General features: G+C 47.0%; 2 protein-coding genes across 2 annotated transcripts in view; both read left to right on the top strand.

The window, feature by feature from the left end:
* Positions 1 to 13457, top strand: part of LOC142907016 (uncharacterized) — a 167470-nt gene that overhangs the window by 59927 nt on the left and 94086 nt on the right. The gene's annotated exons all lie outside the window — the stretch shown is intronic.
* On the top strand, positions 7765 to 10679 carry LOC142906985 (uncharacterized). The gene has a single exon (XM_076055881.1). The coding sequence runs from the start codon at positions 7814 to 7816 to the stop codon at positions 9479 to 9481; it is 1668 nt and encodes a 555-aa protein (XP_075911996.1). The 5' UTR covers positions 7765 to 7813; the 3' UTR covers positions 9482 to 10679.

The raw sequence follows: 13457 nt of genomic DNA, 5'->3' as shown, positions 1-13457 counted from the left end.
CGGGCTGGGACGGGTCGTCCAGTCTTCCCTTAACGCCGGGCTAAGGGATCCCGTGGGTAGCAGAGACCGGATTGTGCAGGCTGCGATAGAAGGGAGGCTGTCGCTCCCGGAGGCTATCGGGTGGAAGGGGTCGTACCCCTGTCATGTTACGGTAGTGTGTAGAGCCGAGTTCAAAAGAGTTATATTTCGATTTAAAGCTGTCGTGACTGCAAGGGTTCATCTTCTTTGGTTCTTTCGGTAAAGTCATGTAGAATGAGAATAAAATAATAAAATAACAATAAAATTCTCACGACGTTTCGGCCACAACGCAAGTGGCCATCTTCAGGTCAAATTAGCAGACCTGTTGGGACAACAGAGCTGCAATGAACGCTGTTAAGATTCGTAGCGACTTTTAAGCTGGTTGGGCGAAGTGAGGCACCTTGACAAAAGGGGTTTACATATCAAATAGCTGAGGGATTAGCTTGTGATTGGTCACAGAAATCGCTATGTTAAAGTCAACACCTACACATCCACAGAGGCAACTAGTAATTTAGCATTGAAATAGCTAAGGGATTAGCTTGTGACAGGTCACAGAAATAGATGTTAAAGTAAAGGCCTACAAATCCACAGAGCTTTAATGAACGCTGTTAAGATTCGTAGCGACTTTAAGCTGGTTGGGAGAAGTGAGGCCCTTGACAAAAGGGGGTTTACATATCAAATAGCTGAGGGATTAGCTTGTGACTGGTCACGGAAATGGCTATGTTAAAGTCAAAACCTACACATCCACAGAGGCACCTCGTACATGGACGCCAAAGGGGGCTGCAACAACTCAACTGTCATACAGTAAACCGATGTGAAAAAAAAATCGTTCATGAGGCCATCCACATATACAAACACAGAGACAATTTCAACCGAGAAGATGGATTCTGGGGGGGTTTACATATCAAATAGCTGAGGGATTAGCTTGTGACTGGTCACGGAAATGGCTATGTTAAAGTCAAAACCTACACATCCACAGAGGCACCTCGTACATGGACGCCAAAGGGGGCTGCAACAACTCAACTGTCATACAGTAAACCGATGTGAAAAAAAAAAATCGTTCATGAGGCCATCCACATATACAAACACAGAGACAATTTCAACCGAGAAGATGGATTCTGGCTTAGTAACCATTGGAAAGATGTTTTAAACCATTTCGGTTCTTAATTAATTGTATTTTACGAGGACCTTCAGACCGCAGCTCTTTCGCTGGCACTGACTCTTAATACCTCTCACACCACGGTTAATGGTATGGTTTATAACATGGAGTATAACAGCGCCTCGCACCTGTTTCTTCCCTCCTCCGCTCCGACCATGGATGGACTCGTCCGTCTGAACGGGGCTCGTAGCTGTCCGTGGTTCTGAAGTGGAAGGTAAGAATCCACCTGTTTTTTAAACCATATAACATTGTCATATAACATTGAGGTAGTTTATATTTTCGTTTTTTATTGGTTTACTATATGGTATTCATTATATAGTGTAGTGTATACCCAGTTAATGTTAATAGCTCAGCTTATTGAAGAATATATTGAGTACATTTAATATAGTGATGTAATTTAGAATTAGGTTGTTCACATCGGTTTACTGTATGGCAGTTGAGTTGTTGCAGCCCCCTTTGGCGTCCATGTACGAGGTGCCTCTGTGGATGTGTAGGCTTTGACTTTAACATCTATTTCTGTGACCAGTCACAAGCTAATCCCTTAGCTATTTCAATGCTAAATTACTAGTTGCCTCTGTGGATGTGTAGGTTTTGACTTTAACATAGCCATTTCTTTGACCAGTCACAAGCTATTCCCTCAGCTATTTGCACAAGCTAATCCCTTAGCTATTTCAATGCTAAATTACTAGTTGCCTCTGTGGATGTGTAGGTTTTGACTTTAGCATAGCCATTTCTACGACCAGTCACAAGCTAATCCCTCAGCTATTTGATATGTAAACCCCCTTTGTCAAGGTGCCTCACTTCTCTCAACCAGCTTAAAAGTCGCTACGAATCTTAACAGCGTTCATTGAAGCTCTGTCGTCCCGACAGGTCTGTTCATTTCACCTGAAGACGGCCGCTTGCGTTGTGGCCGAAACGTGGTGAGAATTTTATTGTGTTATTTTATTATTTTATTCTCATTCTACGTGACTTTCCCGAAAGAACCAAAGAAGAAGAGTTGTTATAATAAACGCGTTGCCTCAACCAGACGTCTCCGTGTGATTAGTTAAGGACACAACACTTGTATAAAAGAGAATAGCCAGTGGGTTTTCAAAGTACCTTCGTCTTACAGAAATCAATTTCGCGTGAGGCCACCGCATTAAAACGATGCTCAGCTGAGGAGGGCGAGCCACGTTGGGGAGGGGGTGATCACCTTATCTTTGTCACGTGACGTAGCTCACCTGACTTCTGCCGCGACAATGTCTGGATGTTTTCGCCTGAGGACGACCGCTGGTGCTGCGATCGAAACGTCGCGATTTCTGTTTTTTTACTTCGTTTTTTTTCTACCTGCGTGAATTTACCGAAAGAACCAAAGGATATGAAAGACGTCTTGTCTGCTGAGCTTGTTCATATCCGTGTACATCGATGTCCCACATTGCTTAAATGGACACACCACACACAATGAAATAATTAGAAACTAGGACGACTTAATTTCGGGGATGGGCAAATATTGAGGAATCTCTTTCAATGGAGCGAGTTAAGTTTTTGTTCGATTCAACATCTCTCTGTCCGTCTGTGTCTCTGTTCCCCTCTGTGTCTCTCTCTCGCTGACTGTGTCTCTGTGGTCTCTGTATCTTTCATTCTGTCTTCCTCTTGTCCGTGTCTGTCCACCTCTCTCTCTTGTCAGTCTCTGTGTGTCTCTCTATCAGCGTCTTTCCAACCGTATTCAACTACCGCCACTAGCAACATGCGCCCGTTCAACTTTCACGGGCCCACGACTGCACGCGACTCAAACTTGCTCCGAGTCTCTGTGTGTACGTTGAACTTCTTTCGCGCCGTACAAAGCCCACCATGCTAATCTGTGGGTCTCTCTGTGTGTGAGTCTCTGTGGATCTGGAACTTCTTTCGCACCGTACGTAGCCGAACCTGCACAGGAGGAGCGGCTGGTATCTGTGGAGCTGTGGGCTGGGTACCATCTGTCGGCGGGAGCGAGAGACGATGAAGCTCTCAAGCATTTCACTACGTTACCAACATCATATTTGCACGCATAAGTCGCTTGCCTAATTGTGTGTTTCGTATCGAATCTCATCTCAAGCAATCGAAGGACGCCTCCCCCTAAGTGGCAGCTGCCCCTGTGTGGCACAAGGTGGCCCTGCACCGGCCTGCACGTGGACATGAGTCTGTCGGTAGGGGGCGATCATTGACGCGCCGTCTCCGTTGTGTAGTTTCTGGATAATATTTGGAATTGCCACAATTTTGACCGTGACACCGACATGCAATGACCTGTGCGTCGTGAATGACACAACGCTATGTTTTTACATCTGCCGTGAAGCAGACTGCGCATATTGTGGTGCATGTTACTGGGGTAGCCAGGTGTGCCTGTCGCATTTGAACCTTGAACCTCTGCAATAAATAGAGAATGCGCTACCATATTGTTGGTTCTTTCGGTAAAGTCACGTAAATAGAAAACAAAAATTGGAAAATAATAAATTGATGAAAAGATGCCATTTGTCGACTGACTGAGATGACTGTGCACACCTATGTGCACACGCACACACAGTGTACACACACACAGTGTACACACACACACAGTGTACACACACAGTGTACACACACATACAGTGCACACACACAGTGTACACACATAGTGTCCACACATAGTGTACACACACAGTATACACACAGTGCACACACACACAGTGTACACACACTGTACACACAGTGTACACACACACAAACTGAACACACACACACACTGTGTACACACACACAGTGTACACACACACAGTGTACACACACAGTGTACACACACAGTATACACACAGTGCACACACAGTGTACACACACACAGTGTACACACACTGTACACACACACACAGTGCACATACACACACAGTGTACACACACACAGTATACACACACAGTGTACACAAACACACACACTGTGGACACACACACAGTGTACAAACACAGTGTGTACACACACACACAGTGTGTGTGTACACACACACAGTGTACACACGCACAGTGTACACACACAGTGTGTACACACACAGTGTACACACACACAGTGTACACACACACACACACAGTGTGTGTACGTACACACACTGTGTGTACGTACACACACACAGTGTACACACACACAGTGTACACACACACACAGTGTACACACACACACAGTGTACACACACCCAAGTGGTCTCTGTTCAAGGGAGGGAGCAATGGAAAATGAATCTAAATCAACATAAAATCCAACCCCTCTCTGTGACGTCACCACTCAGCGTTACCTCATCGGAGTGAAACGCCAGGGGGAGGTGTACCTCTCTAGTGACGTTATGTCACCAAGGCGTTCACCCCATCCCGTTCAAGGTGCCCTTGAACGTGACGTCGCCTCTGCCTGGGTCGCCATTTTCTGTTCAAGTAGAATCCATATTTGGGCAAGGCCACGCCCAGTGACTGGCGGCTCATTAACATAATCTATTCACGTACGAAGCCGCTCATTGTGGGAGGGGAGTGTTATCGTCCCCCACAAGTGACGTCATGTCACCTCTTGCTGCCACGTGACGTCACGGGATAACAGGAAGCTGCTGCTCCGCCCGTGCACTGAATTTCGAGGTGAGAAATTCTCATCGCGGTTGTGGTGGTTGTTGTGGTGGTGGTTGTTGTGGTGGTTGTTGTGGTGGTTGTTGTTTACCGAGGTAGAGCCTCGCTCTCTCTCGTAGGGATGTCAATTGAGTAGCAGCGAGCATGGAAGCGATGTCCAGGTTGAAACTTCACAGCGCGGGGCCTAGCCACGCGGGGCCTTGCCTCCTGCCCTCGCCTGATCGCGTTTGCTTCAATTATCTCGCTTAAGTTTAATTTGTCTTCAGGCGGCTCGCCACTTTGTCACTTTGTTTTACTTTTAAATATTCACGCGGTTTTTATTTATTTTTATTTTTTACACCAGGCCAAGCCCGCTTGAGCTGCTGTACCGCTTTTTGTTTTCAGAAGCGACCTGCCCACAACACAAGGTGAGGCTCCTCAACAGCGTGGCGGTGTTCACTCTTGACGCGTGGCGGTGTTCACTCTGGACGCGTGGCGGTGTTCACTCTGGACGCGTGGCGGTGTTCACTCTGGACACGTGGCGGTGTTCACTCTAGACGCGTGGCGGTGTTCACTCTGGACACGTGGCGGTGTTCACTCTAAACGTGTGGCGGTGTTCACTCTGGACGCGTGGCGGTGTTCACTCTGGACGCGTGGCGGTGTTCACTCTACTTGGTGGAGTGAGGGAGCATGAATTCTGAGCAGGTGAAGGTGGCCAGGCATGGGTCTGGACACACCACCACCTGTGAACCGTGCCAGTGTGTGACAGTGGTGGAGCCAGTGGGGGTGGGGTAGGCACGTGCCCCCCAACGATCCGATCGAAATCCCTAATTTCGATAGGATCATTGGGGCTTATTAGTAACTAGCTTCACTACCCGGCTTCGCCCGGGACTTGGATTCTTGTCTTGGATAAATTTCATATCCCTTATATTTCACTGAAAAACCCTTTAAAATGTTGATCCTTGCGAGAAAGAAAAAAGGCGAAACAAATCAAGTTACCTAAATCGGATGTTTTCACTCAAGGAAATTTTACCTTAATCCACTTCTATGCAAGGTCGATTTTGGCCACTCGGGAAGGGAATAATGACGTGGCGAGCTGAAAATAGTCGCGTTCACTTAGAAATTCCAAACGGCATAAGCTGTTAAAATTTTCACGACGCCAGAACTCAGCGTTGGAGAGGTTTTGCTGCTTCACACAAACAAACATGTAATGTTCTGCTTCATATTTAAGATAGCAGTTCTACCCGTTCTTCGCACGGAGGATATGTATTTAAACTCCGAGAAACCAATGGCTTCATCGGCCAGGAGCGAAGCGCCACCTAAAATCTCCCGGCACGCTGTTAACAGCCCTATCTGTGCTGCCAAATACATCTTTCCCTGGATGTTCTTCCCTGTGTATGTATCTCTGCTACCTTGTACCTCGTATCTGTTCACTCTGTCTATGCTGGTTTGTTCAACCCAGAGGATGAACACGAAATTTAGCAGTCTTCTGACATTCGTGGTCTACCAGGGAAGTGTCTAACTGTGTTGTTGTCCTACTGGTTTTGAATCACGTAATTTTTCTTAGGTTTTGTTGAGTTCTCGTCTCTCATCTTCTTGTTGTATTTGCCTCCGTGCAGTTTAACGCTCTCTATGTGTTGCGTTGATGTCACCCTATGTGCTCCCTCGCTATTTGTTTTTTAACACCTGATGATGATCGCTTGTGTTGCGTTCGAAACGTCGTGATTTATTTTAATATAATTTTATTATATTTCTACATACGGGACTTTACCGAAAAAACCAATGAGTAATTTATGCATTCACGAAAGCTTCAATTCTATATTCATTGCAGAGCGCTTAACTCAGGTGTGTTGCGGGTTGACGCCACAAACTCATTATCATACAAAATACAAAAGTCTATTTTTATACTTTTTTCATTGTGCACAGTATGGAACCTACCCACATGCCAAATTTCAAGTGTGTAGTATGTCGGGAAGTATGCTAAACATTTCGACCAGACACACATTCACAAATTTCCCTTTTATAATTATAGATGAATCAGCATTTTGCAACCCCCACTGCCACCGTGTGGCATATTATTACGTGTCAGGGACTCTATGAGAGGACAACAGTCCGTGTTCATAATTGGCAATAAGTAACGGCAAAAGCAGTTACAAGCGACTCACAGAATTGTGCGCAGTTGCGTATGCAGTACACGACTTCCCTGAAGGCAAACACCTTCAGCGAGCACGATGCCTTTCACACGCGTCGAATTAAAAGCATAGGACAACTCCTTACTTAGTAAAAACTCGTGACTAACAACTCCTTATTTACTAAAAACTCCTGACTAACAACTCCTTACTTACTAACAACTCCTGACTAACAACTCCTTACTTCCTAACAACTCCTTAATAATAACTTTTTACTTAGTAACAACTATCATTTTTCATTGCTGAAAGGGGTTGCCCCCCCCCCTACCTGAAAATCCTGGCTCCACCTCTGAGTGTGTGACAGGGTCAAGTTTGTATTTGCAGTAAAGTCTATTAACTCTATTGAGCACGGAGGTTATATCAAAACAGTAGTTTATTTTTGTTTTCCTCTGCAACTCTTTGTAAGAAATTAGTGCAGCTGAAGTCGGAACTGTTCATCCCAGCATTCAAGGACATCTGTGCCTGGCTTTCACACCTCTACGTTGTGATTGAACATTAATTTATGCGTTTCTGCATAACACAAATAGTTTTATTTTCAACACCCTTTGCTACGTCAGCGGAATTTAGCTTTCATAAATATTCCTTTTGAAGCCAGACAGCCGAAATTATGTGCTCGGAGTTTTGGGTTAACATTCATTTTGAAGATACGAGGACTTCCAGGCACGTTTATGACCATTTGCCCTCTCATTGTGTGCCATAACAGCCCGTGTGATGAATTTGGGATACGTTTTCACTATAACATGAATATATGAATAAGTATAGACGTGTGAGTCACGTGTGACTGTATGAATGCATTCCTCTGTGCATAGATACTTACGTGTAGATGGTGTGGATATTCTTTTTTTCTGCCTGCAGCTGTCGCTTCCTCTGCAGAATTGGTCTGATGGAGCAAAGGCACTCGGCGCAGCTCGGTGCAAAAAGGCATCAATGCGACCGGTGTGCATACAGCACGGATAGTACTGCACATTTCACGTGGCACCAGAGAACCCACACGGGAGAGAAACCCTTCAAGTGCAATGTGTGTGGGAAGGCGTTTGCACAGTCACCAAATCTTTATGTACACCAGAGAACACACACGGGAGAGAAACCCTTCAAGTGCAGTGTGTGTGGGAAGGCGTTTGCACTGTCACCACATCTTCATGTACACCAGAGAACACACACGGGAGAGAAACCCTTCAAGTGCAGTGTGTGTGGGAAGGCGTTTTCACAGTCACCAAGTCTTCATGTACACCAGAGAACACACACGGGAGAGAAACCCTTCAAGTGCAGTGTGTGTGGGAAGGCGTTTTCACGGTCACCAAGTCTTCATGTACACCAGAGAACACACACGGGAGAGAAACCCTTCAAGTGCAGTGTGTGTGGGAAGGCGTTTGCACGTTCACAAAATCTTCATGTACACCAGAGAACACATACGGGAGAGAAACCCTTCAAGTGCAGTGTGTGTGGGAAGGCGTTTTCACAGTCACCAAGTCTTCATGTACACCAGAGAACACACACGGGAGAGAAACCCTTCAAGTGCAGTGTGTGTGGGAAGGCGTTTGCACGTTCACAAAATCTTCATGTACACCAGAGAACACACACGGGAGAGAAACCCTTCAAGTGCAGTGTGTGTGGGAAGGCGTTTTCACATTCACCACATCTTCATGTACACCAGAGAACACACACGGGAGAGAAACCCTTCAAGTGCAGTGTGTGTGGGAAGGCGTTTTCACAGTCACCAAGTCTTCATGCACACCAGAGAACACACACGGGAGAGAAACCCTTCAAGTGCAGGGTGTGTGGGAAGGCGTTTTCACAGTCACAAAATCTTCATCTACACCAGAGAGCACACACGGGTGAGAAACCCTTCAAGTGCAGTATGTGTGGGAAGGCGTTTTCACAGTCACCAAGTCTTCAAGTACACCTGAGAACACACACGGGAGAGAAACCCTTCAAGTGCAGTGTGTGTGGGAAGGCGTTTTCAAAGTCACCACATCTTCATGTACACCAGAGAACACACACGGGAGAGAAACCCTTCAAGTGCAGTGTGTGTGGGAAGGCGTTTTCACATTCACCACATCTTAATGTACACCAGAGAACACACACAGGAGAGAAACCCTTCAAGTGCAGTGTGTGTGGGAAGGCGTTTGCACAGTCATCACATCTTAATGTACACAAGAGAACACAGGAGCATCAGAAGATCCACAAGGAGTGGAGTCTGAAATCCGCTTGTGAAAGTCAAAGTGCCGCAATGAGCCCATCCCTCATGAAACAAGAACTGGAAGAAAATCCCAGCTTGGACACTTTTAAAGGTATCGAGGTGAAATTTGAAGAGGTGAAGGTGAAATGTGAAGAAGTGATGGTGAAGAGCGAAGAAGTGAGGGTAAAATGTGAAGATGAAGATTCAACTCCAAAATCGGACCTTCACATCGATGGAGGCAACGTGAAGCAGGAGGAGAATTCTGACTGTGAGGCAGAGCGAGGCAACTCCCAGCAGTTTGTGGAAGTGGAGGTGTGGGTGGACTTCCTCCGAGACATTACAAAGTCAAATGGAGACCCGGTAGATATGTAAGCTTGAGACGATGTCGCTCCAATAGATGCACCTTTGTCACAGGCCTTTAATGACAAGAATGTGAAGTTGAACACTCAATTCCTAGGTTCAACCTGCAGGGTCAGAGCGGCCAGTCTTTGTGGACCTGTGGGTTGCGTAGATCTCTAACCATGAGCGAGAGCCAATAAGCTCCCAAGCATTCGCAAGGTTCTAATAATTCCATTTATATGGTGCTTGCTTAATCGCCTCTGGCAATTCGGAGTGTTGTGTTATATCTCGTCTCAAACACTCGAAGAGCATCCCCAAGTAGCAGCTGCCCCTGTGTGGTACAAGGTGGTGGCCCTGCACCGGCCTGCATGTGGACAAGAACCTGTCAGTAGGGGGCGATGGTTGATGTGGCATGTCAGTTGTGGAGTTTGTAGGTAATGTTTAGAATTTGATACATTTTGACCCAGACGCCAGCATGCAATGGCCTACTCGTTTTTGAATCGCAGAATAGTATGTTGTACATACACTGTTAAGCGTATTTTAAAAAAATAGCTTCTTGTTAGTACGATGTAACCTGATGCAGTATATTTCCCTGCAGTAATTCAATTTTGTTAATATGCCTGTCAATAATTTAGAATTAATACTTGTCTGATTGTGTGCGTACATGTAACATTGTCTATAAGGTTCAAACATTGAATAAGTGATGTTAGGACAAAGTGTGTGTTTTGGAAGTAACTTGTACACAACTCAGGAGAGACTCATTGTTCTTGTGATACAGGTCAAAGGGTATTTTTGTGTTTTCAGGAAGCATCTCCCTCTGGAGCAAATCATTGTCTTTGAAATAGGGAGCACACTCGGATCATTAATCAGTTACAAGGCATACCACTCAAAGGTTACACGTAAAGGAGATACATTCTCTACAACACGAATGATAATTTCGTATTACGTGTTGACGTTTATTTTGTCGAACTAGGACATGAAGTGCTCCTTGCTGATTAACGTCTGGATGTTCACAACCAAGGGCTTGAAGCAAGCCTGACTGCCTGCGGTGCCCCTCACAACCATTTACGGCCTTGGGCCAGGAAAGTCACGAAAAAAATACACACGAACGACGTCTCCACACAAGCACCCGATGCTCCGTTTTGAAGTTTTAAAATGAAACAACTTTGAATTGTGTTATGTTTTCAATTAGATAATTGTATTTCTTCATTAAAAGCATATTAATTGAAAACGATATTTTGTGTGAATTTTCTCTCGTCGTAAAGTAGATGGCCTTGCCGGGGGTTCGGTTCGATGCGGACTTTCACCTGGTTGGGATCGCGGGATCGAGATGAGGCGACACAGAGCTGCTGGCCGTGCGAGAAGACCACCGTCTGCAGATCGATTCCAACGCGATCGAACGTCTGTCCCTGTGCCTCCGTCGTTCATGCAGGGGGCGCGTAGAGGTCTGCAGCGCCCCCTGCATGAAAACGACGGAACGTGCAGCGTTAGTCACGTGAAGTTGTGCGTAAGCGCCATAACAGGGCGCTGTCAGCTGACCTGCCGCTACGTTCACGGGTCAGCAGGGGGCAGCCGAGAGAGAGCGCGAGGTGCGTAGGGGTCGACCAAAGTAAACCCCTGCCCCCCCCCCCCCCCCGTGACCGGAGACTCACACCCCTGACCCCCCACCCATCCCTAAGGCCCCTTAAGATAAGACCTTCCAGAAGGTTCTGGGAGGGGGGGGGGGGGGGTGGGGAGGTCAGGAGTGTAGGGGTGACCCCGACCTGGGGATAAAAGGCCGGCCCTCTGGACGGGCCGAGGCAGTGTTCACCAACTCAAGCCTGAAGACATCCGAAGACCTGAAGACTGAACCAGCACCCGGGAACCCTCAACCGAGGCTCTTGCTAGAGCTGGGTTGTAGTGGACCAGAGGTGGCTCGGACACCCTGGGACCCTCCCCGAGCTCTAGCCAGAGCCGGGTTGTAGCGGACCAGAGGTGAGCTCCCGTACCCAGGCTGGGACGGGTCGTCCAGTCTTCCCTTAACGCCGGGCCAAGGGATCCCGTGGGTAGCAGAGCCCGGATTGTGCAGGCTGCGGTAGAAGGGAGGCTGTCGCTCCCGGAGGCTATCGGGTGGAAGGGGCCGTACTCCTGTCGTGTTACGGTAGTGTGTAGAGCCGGGTTCGAAAGAGTTGTAATAATAAACGCGTTGCCTCAACCAGACGTCTCCGTGTGATTAGTTAAGGACACAACACTTGTATAACAGAGAATAGCCAGTGGGTTTTCAAAGTACCTTCGTCTTACAGAAATCAATTTCGCGGGAGCCCACCGCATTAAAACGATGCTCAGCTGAACAGGGCGAGCCACGTTGGGGGGTAAGGGGGGGGGTCACCTTATCTTTGTCACGTGCCGTAGCTCACGTGACTTCTGCCGCGACAATGTCTGGATGTTTTCGCCTGAGGACGACCGCTGGTGTTGCGATCGAAACGTCGCGATTTATTTTTTTCGTTTATTTCTACCTGCGTGAATTTACCGAAAGAACCAAAGGATATGAAAGACGTCTTGTCTGCTGAGCTTGTTCATATCCGTGTACATCGATGTCCCACATTGCTTACACGGACACACCACACAAAATGAATAAATAGAAACTAGGACGACCTAATTCCGGGGATGGGCAAAGATTGAGGAATCTCTTTCAATGGAGCGAGTTAAGTTTGTGCTCGATTCAACATCTCTCTGTCCGTCTGTGTCTCTGTTCCACTCTGTGTCTCTCTCTCTCGCTGACTGTGTCTCTGTCGTCTCTGTATCTTTCATTCTGTCTCCCTTTTGTCTGTGTCTGTCCACCTCTCTCTCTCTTGTCAGTCTCTGTGTGTGTCTCTATCAGCGTCTTTCCCACCGTATTCAACCACCACCAGTAGCAACATGCGCCCGTTCAATATTCACGGGCCCACGACTGCACGCGACTCAAACTTGCTCCGAGTCTCTGTGTGTACGTTGAACTTCTTTCGCACCGTACGTAGCCAACCATGCTAATCTGTGGGTCTCTCTGCGTGTGAGTCTCTGTGTGTACGTTGAACTTCTTTCGCACCGTACGTAGCTAACCATGATAATCTGTGGGTCTCTCTGTGTGTGAGTCTCTGTGTGTATCTGTAACTTATTTCGCACCGTACGTAGCCAACCATGCTAATCTGTGGGTCTCTCTGTGTTGGAGTCTCTGTGTGTATCTGGAACTTCTATCGCACCGTACGTAGCCAAACCTGCACAGGAGGAGCGGCTGGTATCTGTGGAGCTGTGGGCTGGGTACCATCTGTCGGCGGGAGCGAAAGACGATGAAGCTCCCAAGCATTTCACTACGTTACCAACATCATATTTGCACGCATAAGTCGCTTGCCTAATTGTGTGTTTCGTATCGAATCTCATCTCAAACAATCGAAGGACGCCTCCCCCTAAGTGGCAGCTGCCCCTGTGTGGCACAAGGTGGCCCTGCACCGGCCTGCACGTGGACATGAGTCTGTCGGTAGGGGGCGATCATTGACGCGCCGTCTCCGTTGTGTAGTTTCTGGATAATGTTTGGAATTGCCACAATTTTGACCGTGACACCGACATGCAATGACCTGTGCGTCGTGAATGACACAACGCTATGTTTTTACATCTGCCGTGAAGCAGACTGCGCATATTGTGGTGAATGTTACTGGGGTAGCCAGGTGTGCCTGTCGGATTTGAACCTTGAACCTCTGCAATAAATAGAGAATGCGCTACCATATTGTTGGTTCTTTCGGTAAATTCACATAGATAGAAAATAACAAAAAAATTGGAAAATAATAAATTGATGAAAAGATGCCATTTGTCGACTGACTGAGATGACTGTGCCCACCACAGTGTACACACACACACAGTGTACACACACACAGTGTACACACACACAGTGTACACACACACTGTACACACACACAGTGTACACACACACAGTGTACACACACACAGTATGTACGTACACACACAGTATGTACGTACACACACACAGTTTGTACGT

Source organism: Petromyzon marinus, chromosome 73 (genome assembly GCF_048934315.1).
Source record: "Petromyzon marinus isolate PM22_M1 ecotype Great Lakes invasive population chromosome 73, UKy_Petmar_22M1.pri1.0, whole genome shotgun sequence".
In the NCBI taxonomy this organism is placed as follows: Eukaryota; Metazoa; Chordata; class Hyperoartia; order Petromyzontiformes; family Petromyzontidae; genus Petromyzon; species Petromyzon marinus.
This window is presented reverse-complemented; position numbering and strand designations above follow the sequence as displayed.

Bases quoted from the DNA above. Each gene is read 5' to 3' on its own strand.
- LOC142906985 (XM_076055881.1), top strand. From the start codon at position 7,814: ATGGAGCAAAGGCACTCGGCGCAGCTCGGTGCAAAAAGGCATCAATGC.